General features: G+C 37.9%; 1 protein-coding gene and 1 long non-coding RNA gene across 7 annotated transcripts; one reads left to right on the top strand and one right to left on the bottom strand.

Moving 5' to 3' along the window:
* The first annotated feature begins 219 nt into the window (after nt 1–219).
* On the top strand, nt 220–25,708 carry LOC105499914 (uncharacterized). Of its 2 annotated transcripts, none has more exons than XR_003013808.2 (8): nt 220–1,818; nt 4,215–4,303; nt 5,065–5,180; nt 9,009–9,184; nt 11,265–11,379; nt 17,290–17,386; nt 17,686–17,873; nt 25,655–25,708. It is a non-coding gene; the product is annotated as an uncharacterized lncRNA (long non-coding RNA). The 2 variants fall into 2 exon arrangements; XR_003013806.2 differs by having other exon boundaries at nt 222–1,818; nt 17,293–17,386.
* On the bottom strand, nt 14,691–23,138 carry LOC105499915 (C-type lectin domain family 12 member B). Of its 5 annotated transcripts, none has more exons than XR_011609399.1 (6): nt 22,911–23,138; nt 20,572–20,670; nt 18,715–18,933; nt 18,049–18,203; nt 17,585–17,847; nt 14,691–15,140 (listed from the first exon to the last, which is right to left on the bottom strand). XR_011609399.1 is itself a non-coding variant. In XM_011772785.2 (6 exons), exons 1-6 carry the CDS (start codon nt 22,999–23,001, stop codon nt 14,990–14,992), a joined length of 744 nt encoding a protein of 247 aa, XP_011771087.1. In that variant the 5' UTR covers nt 23,002–23,138; the 3' UTR covers nt 14,691–14,989. The 5 variants fall into 5 exon arrangements, 4 of the variants coding, with proteins under 4 accessions (XP_011771087.1, XP_011771086.1, XP_024642881.1 ...); XM_011772785.2 differs by having other exon boundaries at nt 14,691–15,053; nt 17,732–17,847; XM_011772784.3 differs by having other exon boundaries at nt 17,732–17,847; nt 22,911–23,134.
* Nucleotides 25,709–25,743: the final 35 nt, after the last annotated feature.

Raw genomic sequence — 25,743 nt, 5'->3', positions numbered from 1 at the left:
AACATTTAGAACATCTTTCCTACTCAACTACACACCAGCCCACGTTCTTGTCCCTCTTCCCTGCTTCACTCTTTTCCATGACGCTGATCACTACCCAACACACGTAGAGATATCTTTGGTCATAAATGTTTTGTCCTTTATTCCCAGAAGAAAGTGTCCCATGGCTCTAAAATAGTGACTGACATGCAGTTAAAGCAGGTTCTTGAGTAACATCCTTCTGTGTAAGGTTGTTTTGTTATAACGATGTTGAGAAAAAAAAAAAATTCCTTCCCAGCTGGGGCCACTGTGTGGAGCTTGCATGGTCTCCCCACGTCTGCATGGGTTTTTCCTGGGCCCTCCTGTTTCCTCCCATGTCCCAAAATGTGCACATTAGGTGAGTGGGCGTGTCTGCACGGTCCCAGTATGAGTGAGGGTGCGTGTGTGTGAGTATGCCCTGCGATGGGATGGTGGCCCCTTCACAGTCAGTGCCCACCTTGGTCCTGAGCTGCCGGGATGGTCTCTGGCCACCTGAGACATGGAGCTGAAATAAGTATGTGGGAGAATGAATGAATGAATGAATGAATACAAATGATTGTAAAATAAGAATCTGTAAAATAGTCAATATACAAATGCAGGTAAATAAGCAATGCAGTTGGAAAGGGCTCAGTGAGTTCGCCCTATTCCTGATTGTGTATTGTTGAACTGCATGTTTTAGGAGGTGCTTGTGTCAATTTTTATTTTGCAAACACCTATTCCTTGATTTTACCTACTACTGTGACCAACACCCACTGATTTACTAAAAATTGGGTATATAATTATCTTGTTTTCATTCATCTTTTCTAAATGTACGTATTATATATAGTTCACATTTGTTTTAATGTTTACTCTTAGAAGTGTTTTGAGTCTTTATTTACAAGGTAGGTGATGTTTTTGTGACCAGAAATATGCTGGTTGGTTTGGTTCTACCTTGTTTCTACGCAGCTTCCAAGAATCTATTGATGATGTTAAGTGAGGATTTCCTGTGTTACCCAATATATATTTGTTGAATGAATGAATGAATGCATGTATGTATGATGGGCATTATCATCCTGATTTTGAACATGGGAAGAGAAGTTTAAGAAATTTGGGGGACTTTTTAAATCATGGTATTTCTTGTAAAAAGTAGCACCTAGTAGCATCTACCCAGTGTGTAAATTCTTTCTACTACATTTTGATGTCTTTCATATACTTCATCATCTATGTTTATAGCTGAAGAATGAGTAAAAGACACTAAGATAGCAATGACAAGGAGTACATGCAGTAAGAATTGAAATTAGTGGAATGTGTAACATTGTAGATAAGACTGATTAACATACAGGGATGGTCTGTGGATGTGTAAAAGAGAAGGACCATAAGATGTTGACTACTGTGGGTGTTATGACTGCAGACAGGAAAAAAAGGAAGTATTTCGCAATTGGTGATAGCTTTTCACAGACTTCTTACCACCTTTAAGCTAAAGCCTTAAGTGCTTCTATCAGTGATATTTGGTCCTCTCTCTTCATTACAATTGTTGGTTCGCCTTTGACTTACCAGGCTTTCACACAAATACTAAATTCTGTAAGATTTCCTGTCATAGAAAAGTATAATTAATATTTTCTCCTTCATTTACAGGAAGCTTAAACATGTGGATTTCAAAGTGGAATGAGCTTTATTAAAAGTTAATAAACCAAACAACTAATAACTCTCAGACCAAAATTATGGCAGATCATTTGTGACAAACAGTAGTGAAAATGAAGGGAAAAATGTGTCAGACTGCAGTCATATCACAAAGTTTATCAAGCATTTGCATACAAAACATATGTAAGTGAAAAAATAAGAATGATAATCAATTGGATTAATTAAGATTTGCATTGATATTTGAAGGAAAGGTAAATATTGCCTAAGAAGAGAAAGAAGAAGGCAATGTTTATCAGTCAGGGCAAACATCTGAATAAAAGTCTGGAAGTTTGAAAGTATACTTCTTGTAAAAAGCAGTACCAGGCACTGGGCATGGTGGCTCACTCCTGTAATCCCAAGTATTTCTGGAGGCCATGGTGGGAGGACTGCTTGAGCCTGGGAGTTTGAGGTCAGCTTGTGCAACATGGTGAAACCCGTGGTTTATAAAATTAGCTGGGTGTGGTGGCGCATGCCTGTAGCTCCACTGCGTAGGAGGCTGAGGTGGGAGGATCACCTGAGCCCAAGAGGCGGAGATTACAATGAGCTGAGATCATGAATCTTGCCACTGCAGTCCAGTCTGGGTGACAGAGCCAGACCCTGTCTCAAAAACAAAACACTAACAATAAGAAAAATGTACTATCATCTAATCTACCCAGTGTGATTATGGGAAATAGTGTGACTGATTGAAAGAAAGTGAACTGATCAAGTATATTTGAATTGAGGATTCATAGTATGTTAAGTATATCTGCCATTGCACTTTCCTTTAAAATTACTATAAAATTTCATGACAGGGGCAATTAATCATTTATCTGAACGTATGTGATACAGAAGGGGGGCAGAGAAGTGCTGGGTAGAGAAAGGTGGGTCCTTGGCGAGGGCTCCACCCCCGGGCCTTTGCCCATAGTCCTAGGTGAGGACAGGCACTCCTGCCTTCATGCCCAAAGGTTGCATTTCCCAAGACCACCCTGGCCCACATGTCCCCATCCTGTGCCTATAAAAATCCCAAGATCCTAGCAGGCAGACACACAAGTGGTTAGACATTGAGAGTAGTCATCAGTGGAACAAGACACAAGTGGCTGGACGTCAAGAGCACATGGGCAGGCCACCAACTGGTGAAACAAGGCAGAATTCGGCCAGGACAATCTGAGGAGAGCCCGTGCCACTGAGTGGCCAGACTCCAGGGGAAAACCATCTCCCTTTTGGCTCCACCATCTGCTGAGAGCGACTTCCTCTCAATAAAACCTTGCATTCATTCTCCAAGCCCACGTGTGATCTGATTCTTCTGGTACACCAAGGCAAGAACCCTTGGATACAGAAAGCCTCTGTCCTTGCTATAAGGTAGGGGTCTAATTGAGCTGACTAACACAAGCCACCTATGGATGGGTAAACTAAAAGAGCACCCTGTAACACATGCCCACTGGGGCTTCAGATGCAAACATTCACTCCTAGACACTGCTGTGGGGCCAGAGCCCCACAGCCTGCCCTTCCCCTAGAGGTTTGAGTAGCGGTGCACTGAAGAAGCGAGCCATACCTCCATTGCACGCTCTGCAAAGGGGATAAGGGAACTTTTCCCATTTCATATGTTTATTGATCACTATTGAAGTCTCAGGCATGTTTCTATTTTCTGGGGACTAATCATTAATGAATCATACAGCAATGAGCTTATAGTAAAGAGTGGGGAGCACAGATAGTAAAGAAACTTAGAAAGCAAAGATCAAGGTAATTTTATATCATGAAAAGTGCTACAAATGAAGAAAAGTGATATAATCGAGTTCTTCTGGACAGGCTCGAGGCAGATCCTGGTTGTGTTCATGAGGATTGGTTTGTTTAAGCTTCACTGTCAGTGCTTGGGCAATTTCCCAGGTTTCTTCCATTTTTAAGATAATCCAGAATAATCCAAACTTACTTCTACGACGACAGCTGCCATTTATTGCTCTTTCTATATGCTTTTATCAGTTATATTTGTGGTAGGCACTGAACTTATGGCAAATTTACTATTAAGAAAAATAAAGCACAGAGGTTCAGTAACTTGCCAAAGGCCACAGGACAAGTAAATGTTGATCCAGGATTTGAATGAATCAGCCTGTCTTCATAGTACTTCATTTTAATTGAGACATTTTATTATCCAGGTCAGGTATACTCACCTAATTGGGTGACTATATTAATACATTTCAAAATAAATTCCCTCCTGTATTCATCCTCTGTCTCCTCCTTGTGGCCATTTATTTTTCTTCTGTTTTTAGTTTATTTTTGTTTCCCTTATGTCTTTGATAACTATGACTTTCATCTTCATTTTTCCCTATTTCTATCTTTGTAAATACTTCTGAACTCATTGTCATTCTGGCCATTCTCGGGTACTATCCAATTAGGCCCCACTTTAAAAGTGTCCTCTGAAATAGGCATGAGATGTGAGAATGGAAAGACTGTTAAAGAACAGAGAGAGAATGAATCCTCCTATCATGCTAACTCAGTATTTCTTTTAAGGTATCTCAATCAACAATACTTCCATAATTAATAACTGTGTTTCCATATTTTCCAAGGTGAACAATATTTTCTGACAGGTTTAATTCATGTGAGAGCAGCAGGAAAAGTCAAAGATGATTCCAAGTTTTTGACGGAAGAACAGTAGGTATGGAATATTCATTTATCGAGATGGAGAAACTTGTTGGGAGGAGTTGCCCATTTTTTGATGTGTTAAGTTAAAAAATTCTATAGTAGATCAAAGTCAATATGCCAAGAATCCAGTCAGATATGTGGTTCTGGAGATCAAGCAATGGTATGGAAATATAATTTTGGGCATTATCAATGTATGGCTGTTAAGTCATGAGGTTACAAGAAATTAACTCCCATTATGGCCATTCAATGGGTACTATCCAATTTAGTTCATCCCAGGATGAATTAAAAAAAAAAAAAAGAGGACAAAGAACTGAATTCTGGGACACAACAACATTTTAAATTAATTTAAAGAGGAATCCAAATCTGAGGGAGGATTGGGATGTGAGTGAAGCAAAACGAAAACGAAGAGAACGGTGTCCTAAGGAACAACATATTTTAGTGAAGAATATATGTTATGAAAAGGAAATAATCAGTTGTTGTTGTTTTTTTAATGCTTATCTGGTGAATAAGATGAATTCTGAGAACCAGCCATTAGATGTGTTCAGATGGAGGTTAATGGTGACTTTGACCGGAGTGTTTTCATAGAAATAGTGAAGGAAAAAGCCTAATTAGCATAAAAGAAAAGTAGGATGAAACAGTAAGCACAGAGAGATTTTTGAACCTTTTTGCTGTTAAGAAAATTAGAGAAATGTTAAGAAGAAATATAAGAAAATTAGAATCATGTGTATGGGGCCTTGGTAAACAAAAGATGGCTTTTGCTTGTTTTTAACATAGAGATATTGCACCACACTGGGAGGTGAAGGTGAGTGAACAAGTGGAGATGAAAAGAAATTGATAGTGTCCAGAGTGAACAAAAGAAAGAAAATTACAAGCTTGAAATCCCTAAGGAGGTAGGTGGATTGATTTCAATATACAGATGGAGATTGATCATAGATAATGTTACGGCATCTTTGGGGTGTTGATTTTCTGGTTGGAAACCTTTGTGGCTGCGGCGTCTTTGTCCAAGTTCTTGTCCTGTGTCTATGGTTGCTAGATTGTATGTTAATATTATACTTAGCTCTGTAAGAAACTGCCACACTGCCTTCCAAAGTGGCTATGCCTTTTTACCTCTCACCAGCGGTGAATGAATGCTCCTGTTGCTCCACATCCTTGCCAGCATTGGATGTTGTGAGTATTTTGGATTTTAGTCATTCAAATAGTATGCAGTGGTTTCTCCTTGTTGTTTTAATTTGCAGTTCCCTCCTAAGGTATGTCATCGAGCATCTGCAACACTGAACACTTCCCCTTCTACTTTGAACGTTATTTGTAGCATTTATTTGTCTTCTGTAACCCTGCCAATCCTTCCCAGCCCTCAGAGCCTTCACTGACAGCATCGGGCAGCTCACTCGTTCCTGATCCCATAGTAATTTGTGCATAACTTTTCTTGAGATTTATCACATCCTGTTATATGCTGTTTCTTCTATTGACATTGGTTGCTATGCCCATTTCTCAACCTCCTGGCTTCAAGCAATCCACCCACCTTGGCCTTCCAAAGTGCTGGGATTACAGGTGTAACTAATTGCACCTGTCCTTGCTACTCCCCTTTCTAAATAAAATTTCAGTCTGAGTAAAAACTAAAGCCAATTCCTTCCCAAAACAGTGGGGATGGGGAGAGGGGGCACTGACACAAGATAGAAGACAATCAGTAGCACCAGACAATGAGTCAGCAGAGTCAGTAAAGCCTCAGGCCATGAGTTAGAAGACACTTCACAGATTAAAGGAAATCAACAGAGGAGTAAGAAATAACCAGGGAGGGCCTCCTGAAGATTATTGTCTGACTCCCTTTCCCTCTATCTCTAAAGAGAAAGAGAAGAGGACATTTTAAACTGAGGGATCAGTAGGAGCAAGAGTAAGGAAGCTGCCTGATTTACAGAGGCTCTCTACCGCCTCCAGCATCAGGCCTTTGAAATACACTGATGCCTTTCCACCAGCAGCTCCAGCCTTCATCTCCACTTGAATCTTCCCTCACCCACCTCTGCAGATGATACATACCCCCACATATCATTCATTATTTCCTAAATATATCAGCTCACACCTTCATATTATTTTACGTTTGTTCAGAATCTTTCCTAACCTGGAATGCCCTTTCCCCTTTCTCCTTTAATCACGCCTTTCTTATAAAGTAGGCTCAGATTACCTTCTCTGTCAGCATTATCTGTAATGCCATGCCTTCCACCCTACTGCCAGTGGTTCTTACCTCTTCTGCAGAGAGTATCATCAGTTTGAGTCATTTAGATGGTGGCTAACTTGGGAATCTTTACCATTATGTGGATCAAATAACCAGATTTTGATAAGAAAAATAAAAATGCTATTGTCACATAAATTGCTGGGTTTAATCATTTGTGGGCCCTTGAGTGTGTTTCCTTCAAGGCAAGGTAAGCTGATGTGCTTCACAGCAGCTTGCAGGTTATTTGAGAAGAATCAAAACATGTTGCCAGTCTAGCAGAAAAGCATTTCAACTTCACCACAGATTGCCACAGCATCGGGACAAGCGGGAGTCCCGCCCCTTCCACACTGCGGGGGTGGGAGCTGCTGCCCTCCGGGGCACTGGACCACTCCATCTCTGCAGCCTGCACCTTTGGGCTGGGGAACTTGACAGTTTCTTATAGAGCTAAGTATAGTATTAACATACAATCTAGGAACCGTAGAAAGTGGAAAACATATACACACAAAAACTGGCACACACATTTTCTTTATTCATAATTGCCAAACATTAGAAGCAATTATGATGTCTTTCAAAAGATGAGTGGATAAACAAACTGCAGTACATTCATACAATGGAATATGGTTCGAGGATAAAATGACATGTTGTCAAGCTATGAAAAACATGGAGGAATCTTCAATGCATATTACTAAGTGAAAGAAGCCAGTAGGAAAATCTATCATATTATCCTAGCTATATGACATTCCAGAAAAGTCAAGACAAAGAAAACAAAGAGATCAGTTGTTATCAATGATTCAGGGGAAGAGGAAGACTGATAGGAAGGGGGAAGATTGATAGGAAGGGGGAAGACTGATAGGAAGGGAGAAGATTGATGAGTAGGTAGAGCACAGGGGATTTTTGTCTGCAAAAATGTCTGCAAAAATGTACACCCATGTACATAATCAGGGCTCTGAATTTCTTAAACTTTTCAAATTTTGGGGCAGGGCCTATTGAATGGGTTGGGGGAGACCTTCCTCATTGATACCTACTAATGTATATACAAATTTGAGACAGATATTTTGAGGGAGAAAGTGGAATTCAGGTACAACTTACCTAGTACCCCAGAAAGGTGTCAAGTGGAAGTAGAAAAAAAAAGAGGTGTGTGAGGTAAAAAATTAAATTCTAAATGAGAACATGGAGGTTCTTGTGGAAACTTTTTTCTTGTGTGTGTATATATATATGTGTGTGTGTGTATATATATGTATATATATATGTATATATACACACACACACACTATATTTTCTTTATCCACTTGTTCATCAATGAAATGAACATTTAGGTTATTTTCATATTTTGACTTTTGTGAACATGGGAGGAAATGAGATATTTGCAAAACTAACTCAAACATTGCATTAAATGGTCCATATTTAATATAAAGAAATCAAGAAAATTAATACATACCTCTGACTTTTCAGATAATGGATGTAAGCCTTATCCTGAAAGGTGGTAATGGAGCAAAAGACCAGTAATATAAAATAATTCAGGAATCCATAACATGGCAAGATAGCAAGGATACAAATTTTTAGAGGGTCTCTAAAATTTCTACCCTACTCAATATACAGAATAAGGAACTGGTAAGTATGCAGGTCTCTGTCTTTTGTTAAAATTTACAGAGGTGAGGTGAGGAGGTGAGGATAAGTTAAAAACAATTATTGAGTACCTAATAATAAAATACTATGCTCTCAGGCGAGTCTATAAATTATCACATTTAATTCTTCCTTTGTGTGCAAACAACAGCCCTACACGTCTGGTAATATCATTCTTAATTTTTAGATATGAAATCTAGGCTTTAGAGGATAAAAAAACTTAATTTAGACCACACAGCCTGGTTTTGCATATTGAATAGGATAACAAATAAAAAGAGACAGAGGAAATACTTACTTCCTCATTTAAATACTTATTTTTGTCTTTCATCATTGAATTCCAAATCTAACATATCATTTTGGAAAAGAGATTCTAGGGAAATGATAGTATACAAGAAGAAGAAAATAAAATACAAAACAAAAAAAGAATAATTTTAAAAAGACATTGCATCTTGAATTTATAATTGTTCTAAGGTGGATACATTGATATTGTATAAAGTTAAGGTTTACACAACAACTCACCTGCCTTCTGACAATTCTGACAATCAAATGCAATACTTTGGAAAGTTTTAGAAGAGCACGTTTCATGAGGGAATCAAACTTTCAGTCTAGGTAAATGAAAAGTATGCTGGGAAGAAGTTTTAAAAAGTAAACACTTGTTGGGATTTTCATTTATATTGGATTTAATAGAGTTTGGAGGCAGAGGAAAAGGCAGGATAAGAAATGAACTTTCTAACTTGTGCGTTTTTTTCCAATGTCCATCCTCAGCACAGAAACCATGGTGGTGTCTTGGAATGTTGTCAATTTCTGATACATTTCATCATGGTCAAGGCAGCTCCAGGAGGCAGCATCATGGACGATTTGACTTATGTTCTGCTTTTGTCTTCTACAGAACTTTGTGTCTCACTGTTACCTCCTTCCTGGCTGGGTTTTTCACATGGCACATCCAACTATGAGTGTGGAAAGATAGCATAATCCTCTGACTGTGTCAAATTCTTAGGAAAGTGTGACTCTTATAAGATGGCACAAGCGCTTCCCTGATGTGTTTCAAGTTCTTAGAAAAATGTGGTGAGCTATTCCTTTTTCTTTTGGCAGGTTTTTGTCTTGGTGTTTACCAAGTGATCTGAGATAGAGAGGTGTGGGGGAGAGGAGAGAGCGCAGGAGAGAGAAAGAGAGACACAGAGAGAGAGAGACAGCGAGATGGGGAAAAAGAGAAAGGGAGATAGAGGAGAGAGGGAGAGAGGGACAGAAAGAAACGGAAAGAGGGAAGGAAGGAAGAAAAGGAAGGAAGGAAGGAAGAAAAGGAAGGAAGGAAGGAAGGAAGGAAGGAAGGAAGGAAGGAAGGAAGGAAGGAAGGAAGGAAGGAAGGAAGGAAGGAAGGCAGGCAGGCAGGCAGGCAGTTTTACTGCGTGGTCTGTGCCCTTAACCACAGTGATTTACCTCCATGAAATGAATTTCCTATTTAACCCTCTGATTACATAGAGGTTACCTCATACAGATAATCTATAATGAAAGTGATTGGAATACGGTAAGCTTATTTTTTGCCAGGATTATAATACCTGGTATGATACTAGTTTACGTCTCTTACAAACTACCTAAGACTAAATTTGTAAGTTCTGGTCTATTATTAAGCGAGATCTATGCAATTTCAAATACTGGGAAAATGTGTGTACTGAAATATGCATTACTAGAAAATTAAAAATTACTCATTTTAAAAAATGAGTTGGAATTCCTGTTAGAATTCTTATAACCAGGATGCCCTTACATCCCTTAGGAGACATTGTTTGGTAATTTTCATTCCTTTTATGATTAAAAATGTAGTTTTTTTGGTCTACTGTATTAGTCTGTCCTCATGCTGCTAATAAAGACATACCCAAGACTGGGTAATTTATAAAGAAAAGAGGTTTAATTGACTCACAGTTCCATATGGCTGGGGAGGCCTCACAATCATGGTGGAAGGCAAAGGAGAAGCAAAGTCATGTCTTGCATGGTGGCAGGGAAACTCCCCTTTATAAAACCCTCAGATCTCATGAGACTTACTCACTATCATGAGAACAGCACAGAAAAAAACTCGCCCCCATGATTCTATTACCTCTCACTGGTTCCCTCCCATGACATGTGAAGATTACGGGAGCTATAATTCAAGATGAGGCACTTTTCTTGCCTTATGTATTGCTATTTCCCTTCATAGCCTCTGTTGCTGGTCTGATGTTGGCTGATTTGAAGCCACTAGGAATGCCATCCCTACTTGCTTGCCTTATTCATAAGTATGTCTTCTTTAAAAAACACTTTATTGGATATAATGGATATTTAAAAGCTGTACATATGTAATATATGCAACTTAATGTTTGTAGATAAGTATACACATGTAAATAAACCATCACAACAATGTGTACCATAAACATAGGCATTATCTTGAAAAGTCCTCTCACCCTCTTTATTTATTGTTATTATTTTTGTATGATAAAAACACAACATAAGATTTACCCTCTTAGAAAATTCTAAACGTATAATATAGTATTGTTGTCCATAGGCACTATGCTGTACAGTAGATCTCTAGGACTTATTCATCTTGTGTAACTGAACTTTCTACCCTTTGGCTAATACTTCCTCATTTCCCTCTCCTCTAATCCCTGGCAACCACCATTCTACCATCTGCTTCTATGAGCTTGGTTATTTGAACTTCCTCATACAAATGGTATCATGTAGTATTTGTCCTTCTGTATCTGGTTTGTTTCACTTAGCATAACATCCTCCATATTTATTCATGTTGCTGCAGTGGCAGGGCTTCTTTCTTTTTAAAGGCTAAATAATATTCCATAGCATAGAGATGTGTTTTATTATATTTATTTTGTTATATACCCTGAAAAAGAGAGAGAGAAAGAGAGAGAGAGGAAGGAAAGAATGAAAGAAGAAAGGAGGAAGGGAGGGAGAGAGGGAGGTAGGGAAAGAAAAGGAAGGAAGGAAGGAAGGAAGGAAGGAAGGAAGGAAGGAAGGAAGGAAGGAAAGGAAGTCAGACAGACAGGTGTACAACTTGTAGTTACTTGTTCAGTAAAACTAATATACCTGTGGAATAAAAAATTACATTTGCTTGAGGACCACATTGTTAATTTTGGCCACCTGTTTATAATCTGCCTCTTGTTTTCAGTCCTCAGCTTCACAGTGGATTCTCATTCCAAAAGTGTATCATCTCCCCTTCTTGCCCAATTTGACTCCATCATACCTACCCTGAGGAAAACTAATGTGTCTAAATCCTTCTGCATGTAAGTACAAATATATACAAGTATGATTATATATGTTTGTATGCAGCCTCGAATGTGCCATCAACACTATTGTCCCTGCCTCAACCATGTGTATTCATCACCAATGGAGCTAGTTCACTTGTTTTCTTAATATATAATGGAGGGTTGGCTATTTTGCTGGAATAAGGGCCATTGGGCCTACCTCAGTACAAGGATTTTCAACCTTAGCTTCACATTGGAATCATATAGGAAACTTTAATTTTTTTTAATAATCCAGCTACACTTCTCATCAATGAAATCAGCATCTTAAGAGGTGGGACAATCTTAGACATCAGTATTTCCTCAAAGCTCCCCAGTATAATTTCAGTGTGCAGCAAAATTGAAAACTATTTTCAAAGAACTAGATAGATCAAACTTCATATCACTTGTCCATCCTAACCATGCCAATTAATACCTTCAGTAAGGGCTGTTGGCTAAGATTATGACAGTGAAATAGCTGAGAATTGTCACTACATCTGTCCCAATTCTGACCTGTCCTGAGCTAATGTGGTCTGCACAAACCAAACTAATTTTTCTAACATTGCAGAAAGAGCCATCCAATTTGAAGATGGTTCCAGCACCTTTGTCTCTGGGCCTGTTTGCTCAGGGAGGTAGTATTGATGTTATTTATCCAAACATTGCCACTCAGGCTGAGTTAATAAAAATCACCTGTGTAGTTTGAGAAACTTACAGATTCTCCATTTCTGTCTTCCAACCATTCTGATTTTATAGATCTGATGTGTGACACAAATATCTGTGCCTTTAAGGTACTATCTGTGTAAATTTGATGTGAAGCCATGTTTGGAACCCACATTAAATTCTCACATTGCTATAAAGAAATACTCAAGACTGGGTAATTTATAAAGAAAAAAGTTTAATTGGCTCATAGTTCTTCAGGTGGTACAGGAAGCATGATGCTGGAAACTGCTGGGCTTCTAGGGAGGCCTCAGGAAACTTACAGTCATGATGGAAGATGAAGGAGGAGTGGGTACTTCACATGGCTGGAGCAGTAGCAGGATAGATGGTGTGGTGTGGGGGTTGGGGGGATGCTACACACTTTTAAACAACCAGATCTTGTGAGAACTCACTATCATGAGAACAGCACCAAGAAGATGGTGCTAAGCCATTCATGAGAAATCTACCCCCATGACCCAGTCACCTCCCACCAGGCACCACCACCAACATTGGGGATTACATCTCGACATGAGATTTGGTAAGGACACAGATCCAAACCATATCAATGGTCTTTCCCCTAAAAATATACCATTTGCACATACCTGTATATATAAATAAAATATCTCAGGGATTTTGACTGGAGAGGGTGTTGGGGGCAGTAGGAAAGGAAGAGAGAAGAAAAAGAAAGAAATGAAAATTTCTGGAAACAAGCCCTGTCTCATAAGCTAAGTTACCAGAATCAAAAGATGAAGCATTCTGACACAAATGGCTAATGTATCTTGAGAACTCTGGATTTGTGCATCTACTGTAGAGGCCATCAGGGATAACATGATGATAGCACGGCAGCAAGGAGGAGGCTTTTAGTAATAAGAGCTGATCAAGATCCAGGGCACTGTGAGGTCACAAACAGAACTTTTAATGAGTATAAAAGAGTTTACATGAAATAAGAATTAAAACATACAATATACCAGAAAAAAACCTATAACTTCTTAATAGGAACAAAATAACCAATTAAGGTATTCTAATTGTTAAAAGTAGATCTTCTTATTAGAAATAGAGGAATGAAAGAAGTTATTTTTCTCCTGGGAATAAAATGAAACCCAAATGTGTGGGAGTCAGAGGCAGAGATTTTGAACTTTAATAAATAATTTTATCTTTGTGAGAATGCCAGGGGCAAACTGCTAAAGAGAAATGAAAGAATCAAGTTTCTTCTTTAATCCATGTGTATGTAACTTATGTTTGAATCCTGTATAAGAGCTGAGACTCTATTTACTTGAACTATGATAATTGTCTGTATTTCAAAAGTTGTGCTTAAATATATTGTTTGTAATTCTTACTAAATTTTCACATTGACATTTTTCCTTTATTCTATAGTTTCTGTTGGTGCATATATAAAACACTGATTAGTTCATAATTTTAAATATTTAGAGAATAAGAAGCTACTAGATGGTATGTATGAAGTTGTAGTTTCAAAGGACTGTCAAAGTACTGAAATGCATCTAACTTTGAACTTGGATTATATCAATTTTCCAGTAAATTCTAGATTTCTGACCTAGCAAAATCAGTATCAAAGGCTAATTTCACCATTATTTTCTGCCTACATATAGCTATGGAATGATGTGAAGATAAATGGAAAACTATATCCTTTACCAGTATTCTGAAATCAGCAATTTTGTTCCAGGAAAAATCTTAAACCCTAGATTTACAATATTTAGCATCTAGTGTGCAGGAACACTGACAAACTGTGATTCAGGAAAGGCCTAAATAATTAAAGATAATGGTTTTTATATTTTGATGTCTTCAAACAGTTTATTAAGACTTTTCTGAGGGAAACAAAATATCAATTGTAAGAGAATATATTTTTATAATAACGCCCAGATTACAAAATCAGTAACATCAATATTACTAATTTAGATAAATGATAAACATATAACTATTGGCCAGGGGCAGTGACTCACACCTGTAATCCCAGCATTTTGGGAGGCTGAGGTTGGCAGATAGCTTGAGCTTAGGTGTTTGAGACCAGCCTGGGCAACATGGTGAAACCTCGTCTCTACAAAAAAATACAAAAATTAGCTGAGCATGGTGTTGCATGCCTGTAATCCCAGTTATTCTGGAGGCTGAGGTGGGAGAATTGATTGAGCCCAAGAGATCAAGGCTTCAGTGAGCCAATCACATCACAATACTCCAGCCTAGCTGACAAAGTGAGACACTGTCTCAAAAAAAAAAAAAAAAAGTAAATATTAAATGCTTATGCTTCTTCACCTAGATTACAAGTTATCTAAATTTTAAAGATTAATAAAAATACTTATTTTCATAGGGTTGTTGGAGAAGAAAAGTTATTTTGCAAGTGCAGGGTGACACTTAGCTGGTTCACAGTGGTACAAACATTTGCTAAAATAAAATATTTCCAAATCAGTTGATACAGTGCTGCAGCCCCAGCTACCAGGATCCTTAGCCTGGGATCCCCCAGACCTCCACATGATCCAGCAACTATCACAACAGGCGTCTCTTGGACCTTGTTCTAGTGCTGTGGCCTGTGTTTTTAAATATTTAATTATCACCCTAGTTTTTAAATATTTAAATATCACCCTAGTGCACACGTGACAATATAATAATAATGTAAGAAAGGAGTCTTTATTTGAGAAAGCAAAGAAATTCAGTGAAATGATTCTGAGACAATCATAAAGCCATAGTATGGCTAGTCCCCTTGGTCCCCAGGGATAATTGTAAGACTGAATAATAACATCAAATCAGAAGATGTCAGACAAGGAACTGGAGAATGTTTGTTAAACAAGTTCATTTGTCTGATGATGTAAATACACAGTCATTTTAAAAGCTGGTTTTGGCTCTGGTACCGTAGTTTCCTCTTTCCTCTCCAAGTCTGTTACTTCTTGGAGAATTTGGAAGAAGCATACTAATCCAAATCCTCGATCTTCACTGGGGCGGCCGTCTTCTCGCAAATCCAAAAAATTTCGGCGCTACAGCGAGAAATATAAATATTTCCTTTTTGAAAATAAGCACATCCTTTGGATCCATTGATCTGGTCCAGTTCTTTAGTACTAAATCTGAAAATTAATTTGAAATGTATTATAAATTCTATATTTGAAACATGATCACTATTTAGTGCTCTCAGTTGCTCTTACAGCCAATGTCATGTATCTGAATATTGAGAGACTTCTGCCTCCACAAACCTTCAAACTCTGAAGCTGCCTAAAACTGGCACAAAATCTGCCTAGAGCTGGCACATCTGGGTTCTTTATTTTAAGTTAATCATGATCCCGGGTAGAATTCTTTAAGAAAATACTTAAATCCTGGGCTGAGAATTTGTATGTCCTTTAGAAATATGGAATTCCATTAATGAAAGCTACTCAGTTCAGCTTATATTAGAAGTACTTGAAGTTCTCTGGGACTTTATGAAGAAAAACATAAAAATAAAATCACGTTCTGTTATAAAAAGCTATCACATTTTACTATGCACAAATATAACTTTTCACATAGTTATACATATGCGGTGGGTAAAAAGAGAACCAGACAGACATTAAAAGAGGAAATGAATGACTATATAGATATGGTGCTGACAATAGTATTCACTTCCTCTGCTAAGAAAGTGATGTTAACCCTGAAATAATCTCTTTAGAAAATTATACTTGTCAGGTCTAAATTTTCTGTGTGCCCAACATTGTTTTTTCCTAAATGACCTGCATTACACTGCCATATTCTTTTCTTGCTTCAGGGCTAGGCTTTCTAAATCTTAGCCTGGGCTTTTACTCAGTAGTCAAGGAAATGGTTCTACAATCTGGAAGCTCAGTCTCTCTAACCTGAGTTTGACATGCTGGCTTATCTGACAGCTGCATGTCTCAGGGGCCAGGGTCTGTAAGTTCCGAACCCTGCTGTGGGGGCCACCTCCCTCACACTTTGATTAAGAGTGAGTAGAGAGGCCAAGGATGATTAAAATCCCTTTGGGAGAACGGACACATCTTAGATTCCAACACGGAATGTGTTTACATGATGTCATGGTACTACTCCTGGAAACCCTCAGTCTAGTAGCAACACCTCAGATTAATATTAATCAGTTCATGCCGAGTATTGCTCTCATCACGAAGAGTAACTGTCACTTTTTTTGTTTGTGTATTACTCTGCATGTGCTTTTTGTCATTATTATTAGTGTGAAACCAGACTAGTTGACTTGATATGATTGATAATGGTGATTAGAGAATGGGGGATTAGTGTTTGAGTAGAAGTAGCCACAATGAAACATTGGGAAACGGATGAAGATAAAGTGTATCCAGGGAGAAAGTAACAGACCTAGCATTGTTTGTGATTTAAGGAATTGCTGAGTCACAGCTGAAGCGTGGCATCTTTGACAGAAGATAAGTGATTATTATTCAGTTTAAGAAAACTGACAACATGCTTTAAAGAGTGAAACAGGAGGGAGGGCGGTGGATAATTATTTGTTGGGGGAGGAAGGTAGATAAAAAGCCATTATGGATACAAATATCTTGTTAGATAGAAGAAGTAAGACCTAGTGTTTGATAGATTATTAGGGTGAATACAATTAACAATAATCTACTGTACATTTCACAATAATGAGAAAATAATAATTTAAATGCTCCTAGCACAAAGAAAAGATAAATATTTAAAGTGATAGATATCCCAATTCCACTTATTTGATCTTTACACACTATCTGAATGTATCAAATTATCTCATGTACCCCAAAACATATGCACTCTTATGTATCAATAAAAAATTTAAAAATCCATTAAGATGCCAATGATCTTAAATTTTATCTAATATAAAAACACTATTATATTTAAAATATTAATACAGTTTCATTTAAATGTACTTATGATGAGAGGTCTTCCTCAAAATTTTTTTTTATCATCTGTGAAATAATTTAGCAAACCTAATATCCCCTTACACATTTTTGTTGACATCTATTTTTTCATAACTTTAAATAGTTAAAAAAATTGAAAGTTTCCAAGTGTTATATATTCTATTTGTCCTTTAAATATTCTCATCCAAACCTTGAAGTGGAAGGTTTAGTTCATTTTAATTCATAAAAGACACTTGCCATACATATGTTGTAATTTGCAAGTCCTCAACATGACACTAATTCTTGAACTAATCAGTCAATTCAGTCTTACTTTTTGTTAGAAAATAGTTGACAGTTATTTGGTATAAATAAATGTGTTGATGTATGTTCTTATGACCAGCAGTACCCTTTTGGATTGGAGGTGATGGAGAATCACAACAGCTGAGTGACTGAGTGCACAGTCCCTAAAGTGCAATTTATGAGCTGAGTGACCTCAGGCAAATTACTTAATCTCTCTGTGATAATATTTCTACCTATAAAGTGGGAATGTAACAGTGCTTTCTTCAAAGGTTAATATTTATAAAATACTTTGAATGTAGTATTAGGTGTGTGTGTGTTAAATAAACACATTTCTACCAAAAGATAAAGTTCAGTGCCTTGCCATAAATTTGTCACAGAGATGAAATGAACTATACCTCCTTTCAATATTTGTTACTGGAGTTCTTTTCTCAGTATGTTGTACTCCTCTTTTTATGTCTGTGTTTATAATTCTCACAATCATTATTAATTTTCCCAGGATTCCACGGAAAGCTTGTGTTTACCCTCAATAGTTAGAGACGTACAAGGATGGAGAGGGAACAGAGCCATCTTCCCAGAACCAACTTCTGCCAGAGGAGTCCCATGATAATCCCAGCCAAAAGAATGAAAACATCAGTAATGGCTGTGACGTAAGAAAATCCTGAGAAAACAGAGAAAAAGTTTTATGTGAGTGCCACATTCCAGTTTGCAGAGTTAAGATAGATGAGAACATTCATTAAATTCATGTATTAATTCTAATTCAAGATGCACTGAATTTCCAACATGTGAATCAGATATTTTATTTATTTCTCTCTCATTGTATAGATAATGTCTATAACTAGAGAAAGAGACTCAATCCTACCTTTTCTTCCAAACTGTCTATCTTCACTAGGGTGGAGTTCTTGTCTATGCAGTCCTTTCTACTGTTAGTCCAGGTTTTCTCTTCATTTGTTGTAAAATAATAGCAACTATTTTGGTACCATTGCCACATCTTAGGACATGGATTACATCTGTGGTCTGAAAAGGAAATTACACCCAATAATATAAATGGAATGACCCTGGAGTGACTGGAGAAGGCTTTGAAACAAAATCATTTAATTGAACAATAGGGTCTGAGAGTCAGCACCCTGAAAGCATACTGCTTTAGAAGCCTCTGAAAATAAGGTGACCCCTGGTTATGGGTTGGGGCAATAGGGATTCTCTTTTCAGGGCTTAGTCTTCTGGCTTCAGAATTACCAGCTGTGCTTTTAAGCTTTCATAACAACAGGATCACCTAGAAATAGTTAATGAAATGAGGGGTTGAAGTATCTGGATTGGTATCATTCCAAGATACTTCCCAAATTTGCCTGTGGCTTCAAAAATATTAAATGAATTTGTATATTTCCTTGCTGTCTGTAAATTTGGTGCAACATCATTGAGGTTCATTGGATGACATCTCTCTCTCAATACTCTGAGGTGGTGCATGTGATCAACTTAGACCAGGGCGACATATGCCATCTGACTGGTCAGCAGGTCTAAGTCTGATTACCTGAAGTATGAATGATTAGCTCTTGACACAGTTTGACGGCCATTTGTTCCTGCCTCTTCAGTAGACTGGAGATCTGTGACTTGAGAAATTCCTCCTCCATGGACAAGTTATTGGAGTTGCCCAGTTGCTGGGATAAGTTATCCTGCCGCTGGTGGATGGTTTTCTGAAGTTGACTCAATTTCTCTGAATCTGAGTTAATGTCATTAGATATCTGCAAAACTCCAAGACATGACAGTAGACAAGTTCATATGTTCTTCTATTCTCATAACTGTAGACAATTCTTGTGACAGAAACATTTCTTAATTGTTCATGATTCACTAGTAGCTCTTAGTATTTGAGGTATCATGCAAGAAACAAACCAGATGCCTTTCTATTCCAAATTATTTATAGTTCTTTTTAATTTTATTTACATTTTTATTATTACACTATATTAAAATAATGATTTAATAATTATGTATTTCTGACATCACATCTAAGGAAGGGCCAGTCATTCTGCCACTCATTTTCGTGAAATTATTTTATTTTTGTTTTATTTTATTTGGAGATAGATGATGTAATTGTTGTTTTAATGAAAACAGCATTCTTTGGGACAATGGATATCGCAAACTCTGCAGATGACCTGAGATGCTTGTTTACCAAAAGGTTAAAAAAAGCAGATCTTAATGGCACATCAGACCATTTCTGGTCATGGGTCCATGAAATACGCCCTTTTCATAAGCATTTAAGGTGCTTCATCAGCACAACAAATTTAAGAACCACTGCACCAAAAGCACTAAATTTTAGAAAAGAAATGTCACCCTTCTATATCAAACCAATGGACATATGTTATTGCATTTTCACTTAATTTTTAAATATACATTATTGTAGAAGATCAGCTGCTAATCTCATACTGATTGGCTCCAGAATATCTGTCACTGCTGCTTGAACATCATATTCCTTTTCAAAAGAGCAAGGTACATCATTAACCTCTTTTTATGTTGACAAAGATATGTCCAAATCCTCATTATCAATTAAATCTTTAAAAATTATCCATTAAATTATTAAAAAGAAATGAATGTGGCAGAGGAGATGTTAGTATCATTCAGCAAATTAACTTTCTTGACTATGAGTTCCCTGTAAGTGAATACCATGCCAATTCACTACTCTGTATACCATACACTTAACAACTCTATAAAGTTTGTATTCTCAGGATGTTTTCCTCATTACTCAAGAACTCCCTACCATGTTCATCCCCAACTGCCCAAGGATGGGTCAGAATCAATAGACCGTTACTTTGTGGCCGTGGTGCTTGAGAGTGGAGCTTCCATTGTCATGTGGAGATGGTTCAACTCTCTTAGTTGGTAAAGTGTATCAGGCCATTCTTCCTCCTTGTTTATATGTCTTTCTCATTCATAGAAATCAGGCTGCTGCTGCTACTTGGAAGATTTCTCTCCACTGGAGAAGTCTCATGTAAGCAGACTGAGCCTAGTCTAGTGCTAAGTCTTCCCAGTAAATAACATAGCATGCACTTCCTTCAGTACATATTTCTTGACTTTATTTCTCAGCCTTGGAATGATAAGTGAATGTGTGTCTAGGCAGAAAAGAGGCTCTTTATTCTAATGAATAAGTAGAAACAAAGAGTCTTCATTTAAGTCCAGTTTAGCTTATCAAGATAAAACAATGAATTTAGAACCACATCCTGATAATGTCTTTTGCCGGTTTATTGGGAAGATATGACGAATAGGAGAGATATGAGACAGCAGAAAAGTATCAGAGGATTCAGGATGCTAGGACCCATCTGCAATCCAAGCTGATTACACATGGTTTACAAATATGTTTTCTACTTGCTTTTGTTGGGTTCGATGCGGATTTACTTACACATCATCCCCAACGTCACCAGCCCAATCAGCAACATCAGGCAAAGAGTTAGCAGACCCAGGGCAGCATGACGCCAAATGGGAGATGGAGCTGGATGCCCTGGAGAAAGCCCACAAAGCAATTAGCAAACAGAACTGCTTTGTGCTTGTTTCGCTTTGGTTTGTTTATTTCTCACACTTAGGGAGCTTCCAGATACTAACATTTCTTTCTTGCTCCTTTAATGCCCTCATTTAGAAAATACCTAATATGGGGCCGGGCGCGGTGGCTCAAGCCTGTAATCCCAGCACTTTGGGAGGCCGAGGCGGGCGGATCACGAGGTCAGGAGATCGAGACCATCCTGGCTAACACGGTGAAACCCCGTCTCTACTAAAAATACAAAGATTAGCCGGGCGAGGTGGCAGGCGCCTGTAGTCCCAGCTACTTGGGAGGCTGAGGCAGGAGAATGGCGTAAACCCGGGAGGTGGAGCTTGCAGTGAGCTGTGATCCGGCCACTGCACTCCAGCCTGGACGACAGAGCGAGACTCCGTCTCAAAAAAAAAAAAAAAAAAAAAGGAAAAGAAATTACCTAATATGAAGTGCAATGAGGGTGCCGTCATTGGTTCCCCTCCATTTCTCCACCACTCTTCTTCCCTTTAAGAGGAAGCTTCTCCTAATTTCAAGGTTTTTGCTTTACACCATTACCCACTTTTCTTCCTCAAGTTTATTGAATTCATAAATGAGAGATCTATAAAGTGTTTTTCTGGATGATACTGACAGTAGGAGACACCTCAAGCTTTTGAGCTCAAAAGTCTCTATAAGGCAGATGTTCTATCTGCCTTGTAAAAGTGGATTCTACTTTTTAAAGTATCTTTTACCTGTTAACAATAACTTATCTATTATTCATGCTATTTATAACCTAATAACTAATGAATGAATACTGAATGAAAGAAAGAATGTGCAGTCTAACTTACAAACAGCAGAATAGACCAGAAAGCCATTAGCATCCTACTTGTAGTAGTTGTTGTCTAAAATATCAATGATTGTCATATTTTCCTTAGCTTCGTGTTCCTTGATTTAGGTCCAAATAACATCTAGCCCAATATTTTAGATATAGCGTTACAGTCTCCAGGTGCACTGATATGCACCATATCCACACCTCCCTTTTTCCTCACAGATTAGAATTAGAAGTTAAAAAAAAAAAAGGCAAAAATGTGGAACCACCTTTATTAGACACATGCAAAGTCTATTCCCATCATCTTTTTGTAGATATCCTTCCCTCAAATGTCATGTACCACACAAAATGTAAAGATAAATCTAGAGGGCAGGAGAAAGAAGTTCAGATGACTGACATGATTCAGGAGAACCTGGATAGTTAACATATCTGAAAATAAGAGATGTGGTCTTATGTCCACAGAATCTGGTTTGATTCTTGAACATGGAGACTGCTATTTATTCCAATTAGGCATAAGAGAATGAGCTGAAGACCAGCACTGAGTCTGGGCTTCCCCACATAGCAGTTGTGTGAGCTTGTTAAATTATCTAATTTCTCTCAGCCTCAGTTTCTTCATCTATGTAATGGAGAAAATACTAATATTCGAATATTATCGTGAATTGTCATCACAATTATATCTGTATATAATGTACATAAAATACTACCCAGATACTATTATTACTGGTTCAACATTACAAATTATTTCTTCATCTATGTAATGGAGAAAATACTAATATTCGAATATTATCGTGAATTGTCATCACAATTATATCTGTATATAATGTACATAAAATACTACCCAGATACTATTATTACTGGTTCAACATTACAAATTATACTTGGATTTCAACTACCCTAAAATTTGAAAAACTACTGACAAAAGAGAAACTAGCTCTGATCCATTTCTAATCCACTCACTCATCTTCCAGTTTTCTCTGAAGCAACTTACATCATCTAAAAGAAAAATGTCCTCTATCTTCTCTATTTTAGAAGCCTCCAATCTGGTTTCTGAAAGAATATCCTCCTGGCATCTCTAACAAGGTATAAATATCAAGGATTATATTCATAAAAAGAAATCTCTAATTCCCCAGGCTCAATTTCTGGCATGTCCAGTCAGAATTTTTCTCTACAACACAGAGCTTCCTGAAACATAGTGATATCACACAATTTTAAAGAGGTTCTGAAAGCCACATATTTTCGCTTCAACCTTGGGAACACTCACTCTTCTACTACATTCCACAAGATTTGTTCCCATTTTGGAGATTTCACAGCACACTGTCTTTAACGCCAGCATTAAAGCCGGCACCTCAAATCATTTAACACCTGTCTGCTCCCCCAATGACACAGCTGGTGTTCTCTGAACTCCTACCTTTTTTTCTTAGGTTATTTCCATGTCGGTTATTCCTTGCTCCAGCATAATCCTGAAATGTGAGTGTCGCGTAGGTCACTTCTTCAGACATTGTAGAAGAAAACCCTACTTTAAATTATCTAATTAATGTTTCAATATCTTGAGGCCTGGGAACAGGGTGTCTTTTTCAAGGCTGGGAGCTTTGATATAGACACTCAGCTGACCCAGACACACTCCACTGCCCTACTGTAAGAGGAGAATGACAATTTGTTTCTCTGCAGAGAAAGTGAGAAAAGTCAAATATTCTCCTTAGAAATATTCTCATTAGAATGTTACAGATCTCAAACTGTCTGCTCTGTCAGCATTGTTTCTTGCTGTGCAGCTAAGAAGGGGTGCTTGGAGGCAGAACGGGAGGAATGTGGAGAACCTCCATGATCCTGGAGGTAGAGGCTGCTCTGAATGTTTCAGAAAAGAGTCAGATTATCTTCTTTACATCTACCTAAGGCTAGCTAATCTGCCTGGAGATGCTGGTTCTAGTTTATTCTCAGCCACATCAGATATTAAGCAGAAACACACATTAAGACAGGAAGAGCTGTGTCACAGACCTGGCTGCTATTATAGGAAATTCAAACACGTGTGTGTGTGTGTGTGTGTGTGTGTGTGTGTGTGTGTGTGTGAGAGGGGGGGGGGGATGGTGTTGGTAATGGGGCATGGAGAAGAAATTGATAGCTACTTAGCTACTTAACGTGAGTATGAATGGGAGTGCCCTCTTCTGGCAAGATTGGAAAAGTTCCTAACAGAACAACCACCCTAGAATAATCCTGCAGACAGCAAGGAATACACAGGACAAAATTTTAAAAAGATTTTTAAAACCTGAAGTTTCATGAGAGTGAAAGTGAAAAAAGCAGGTCGATTCTAGAGAGAATGAGACTGGCACATGGTAAGGCGTTTTTGGTTTTATTTTTTATTTTTTTTATTTTTTTATTTTTTAGATGGAGTCTCGCTCTGTCGCCCAGGCTGGAGTGCCGTGGCGAGATCTCGGCTCACTGCTTTTAGTTCGTTTGTTTGTCTTTCAGTCATTCCTGCAGGGTAGCAGAATTCTTATAGAAAGCATGCTGTATATCCGGATTACAAAATCAGATGATGCTGTGTTGGGCAACCACAGCTACAAAGAGCGCTGAAGTAACTGAATATCCATACAACTACTGGTTAATGAGGATCTCTAGAGTGTCTTTAGGACTTGAAGCCTCTTTAAACTTCTATGTATTTAGATTTTATTTTTTTTAAACTTAATAAAATAACCAACTTCTATTTTATCTCGCTTAGGTCTAAAAATACTCTGAAAAGATGCATCCAGTACAATTGAAGTAAACTCACTGCACTGCTTTGTGCAGTGAGTTTACTTATACTGTGATATTATAAATTTGAACAACACAACATGAGCAATAAAGAGTTGACAGTTTGTATAAACAGTGTTCTATTATCTGGAAGAACAACATGTTGCACATGTAGTTGGTCATAGGATTTATAGCCATAGGATTTACATACACCTTAAAAAACTGAACCTACTTCTAAACCTACCATAACTTTTCATTAAATTTACTAATTTATATAACAAAGTAAATTGTTGTTAAGAATCTGCGGGAGGTGGAATAATAGCCCTGAAGGATGCCCACGTTCTAATCCTCAGAACCTCTGAATATGGCGGCTCACCTTGGCAAAAGGGACATTTCAGATACTGTTACGGTTTTTCAATAGTGTAACTGATCAAATAAGCTACAGAGATGCTGTAAATTTTGAAGGTTACAGACCTTGAGATGAGAAAATTATCCTGGATTATCTGGGTAGATGCGATTTGATTACTTGAGTCCTTAAAAATGGAAGATATTTCTTAGATGTGGCCAGAAGGTGATGTGACCAAAACAAAGAAAAGAACGCTCAGGGACATGCAATATTGCTAGCTGAAGAGGGAGGAAGGGAGCCAGGAGCCAATAAATTTGGGCTAGATAATGGGAAGGTAATAAGGAAACTGTTTTCCACAGAGCGAGCCTTTAGAAAGGAATATATCCCTAGCGAGAGCCCTGATGTTAGCCCAGTGAGACTCATGTCACACTTTTAACCTGCAGAGCCTTAAGATAATACATGTGTGGCAATTTGTTACAGCAGCAGTATGTAGTCAATACAGAACCCAGGAAAATATGGGCGGGGCAGGGGGGCGCTATACATGAGTGATGAAACTAAGGAATCTCTTCTAAAACTTTCCTTTGGGGAGAGGCAGATGATTACATAACTGTACTTGGGTGGAGGATTTGGTATGAGTTTTGTGGTTTCAGATGACTGGGGAGTGATCTAAAACTTCCAACGTTCATGTCTGTGTGGAGATTTTCTTAGTCAAAGGTGTCCATCATGAGATGCACTCACTCCACAGGTGTGAAGCAGGTGCAGAAAGGCAATGTGAAAACTTTCTCTTTAGGAATATTGTGCATGATCTCTAAACACCTAAATGTACATATGCTGCTTGTTCATTGTTTTTTTCCAACTTGATGAAATACTCAAAAAAATGTTGGAGGCTCTAAGTCATACATCAACAAAACTTCACTATCAAAAATATGGAAACAAATAATAAATCTATACTTTTTACTATTCTAGGTGATTTAAGGCAGAGACCATTGACATTAATAGGACCAGTTTAAATAGGTGATTACAAAAATAAGAAATTAAGAATGGTTTTCTATCTCTGTTCTGGTCTGTGTCAGCTCCTGCAGGTGGGTTCGTGGTCTCGCTGACCTCAAGAATATAGTCATGGACCTTCACGGTGAGTGTTACAGCTCTTTTTTTTTTTTTTAGACGAGTG

Source organism: Macaca nemestrina, chromosome 10, assembly GCF_043159975.1.
Source record: "Macaca nemestrina isolate mMacNem1 chromosome 10, mMacNem.hap1, whole genome shotgun sequence".
Classification (NCBI taxonomy): domain Eukaryota; kingdom Metazoa; phylum Chordata; class Mammalia; order Primates; family Cercopithecidae; genus Macaca; species Macaca nemestrina.
This window is presented reverse-complemented; position numbering and strand designations above follow the sequence as displayed.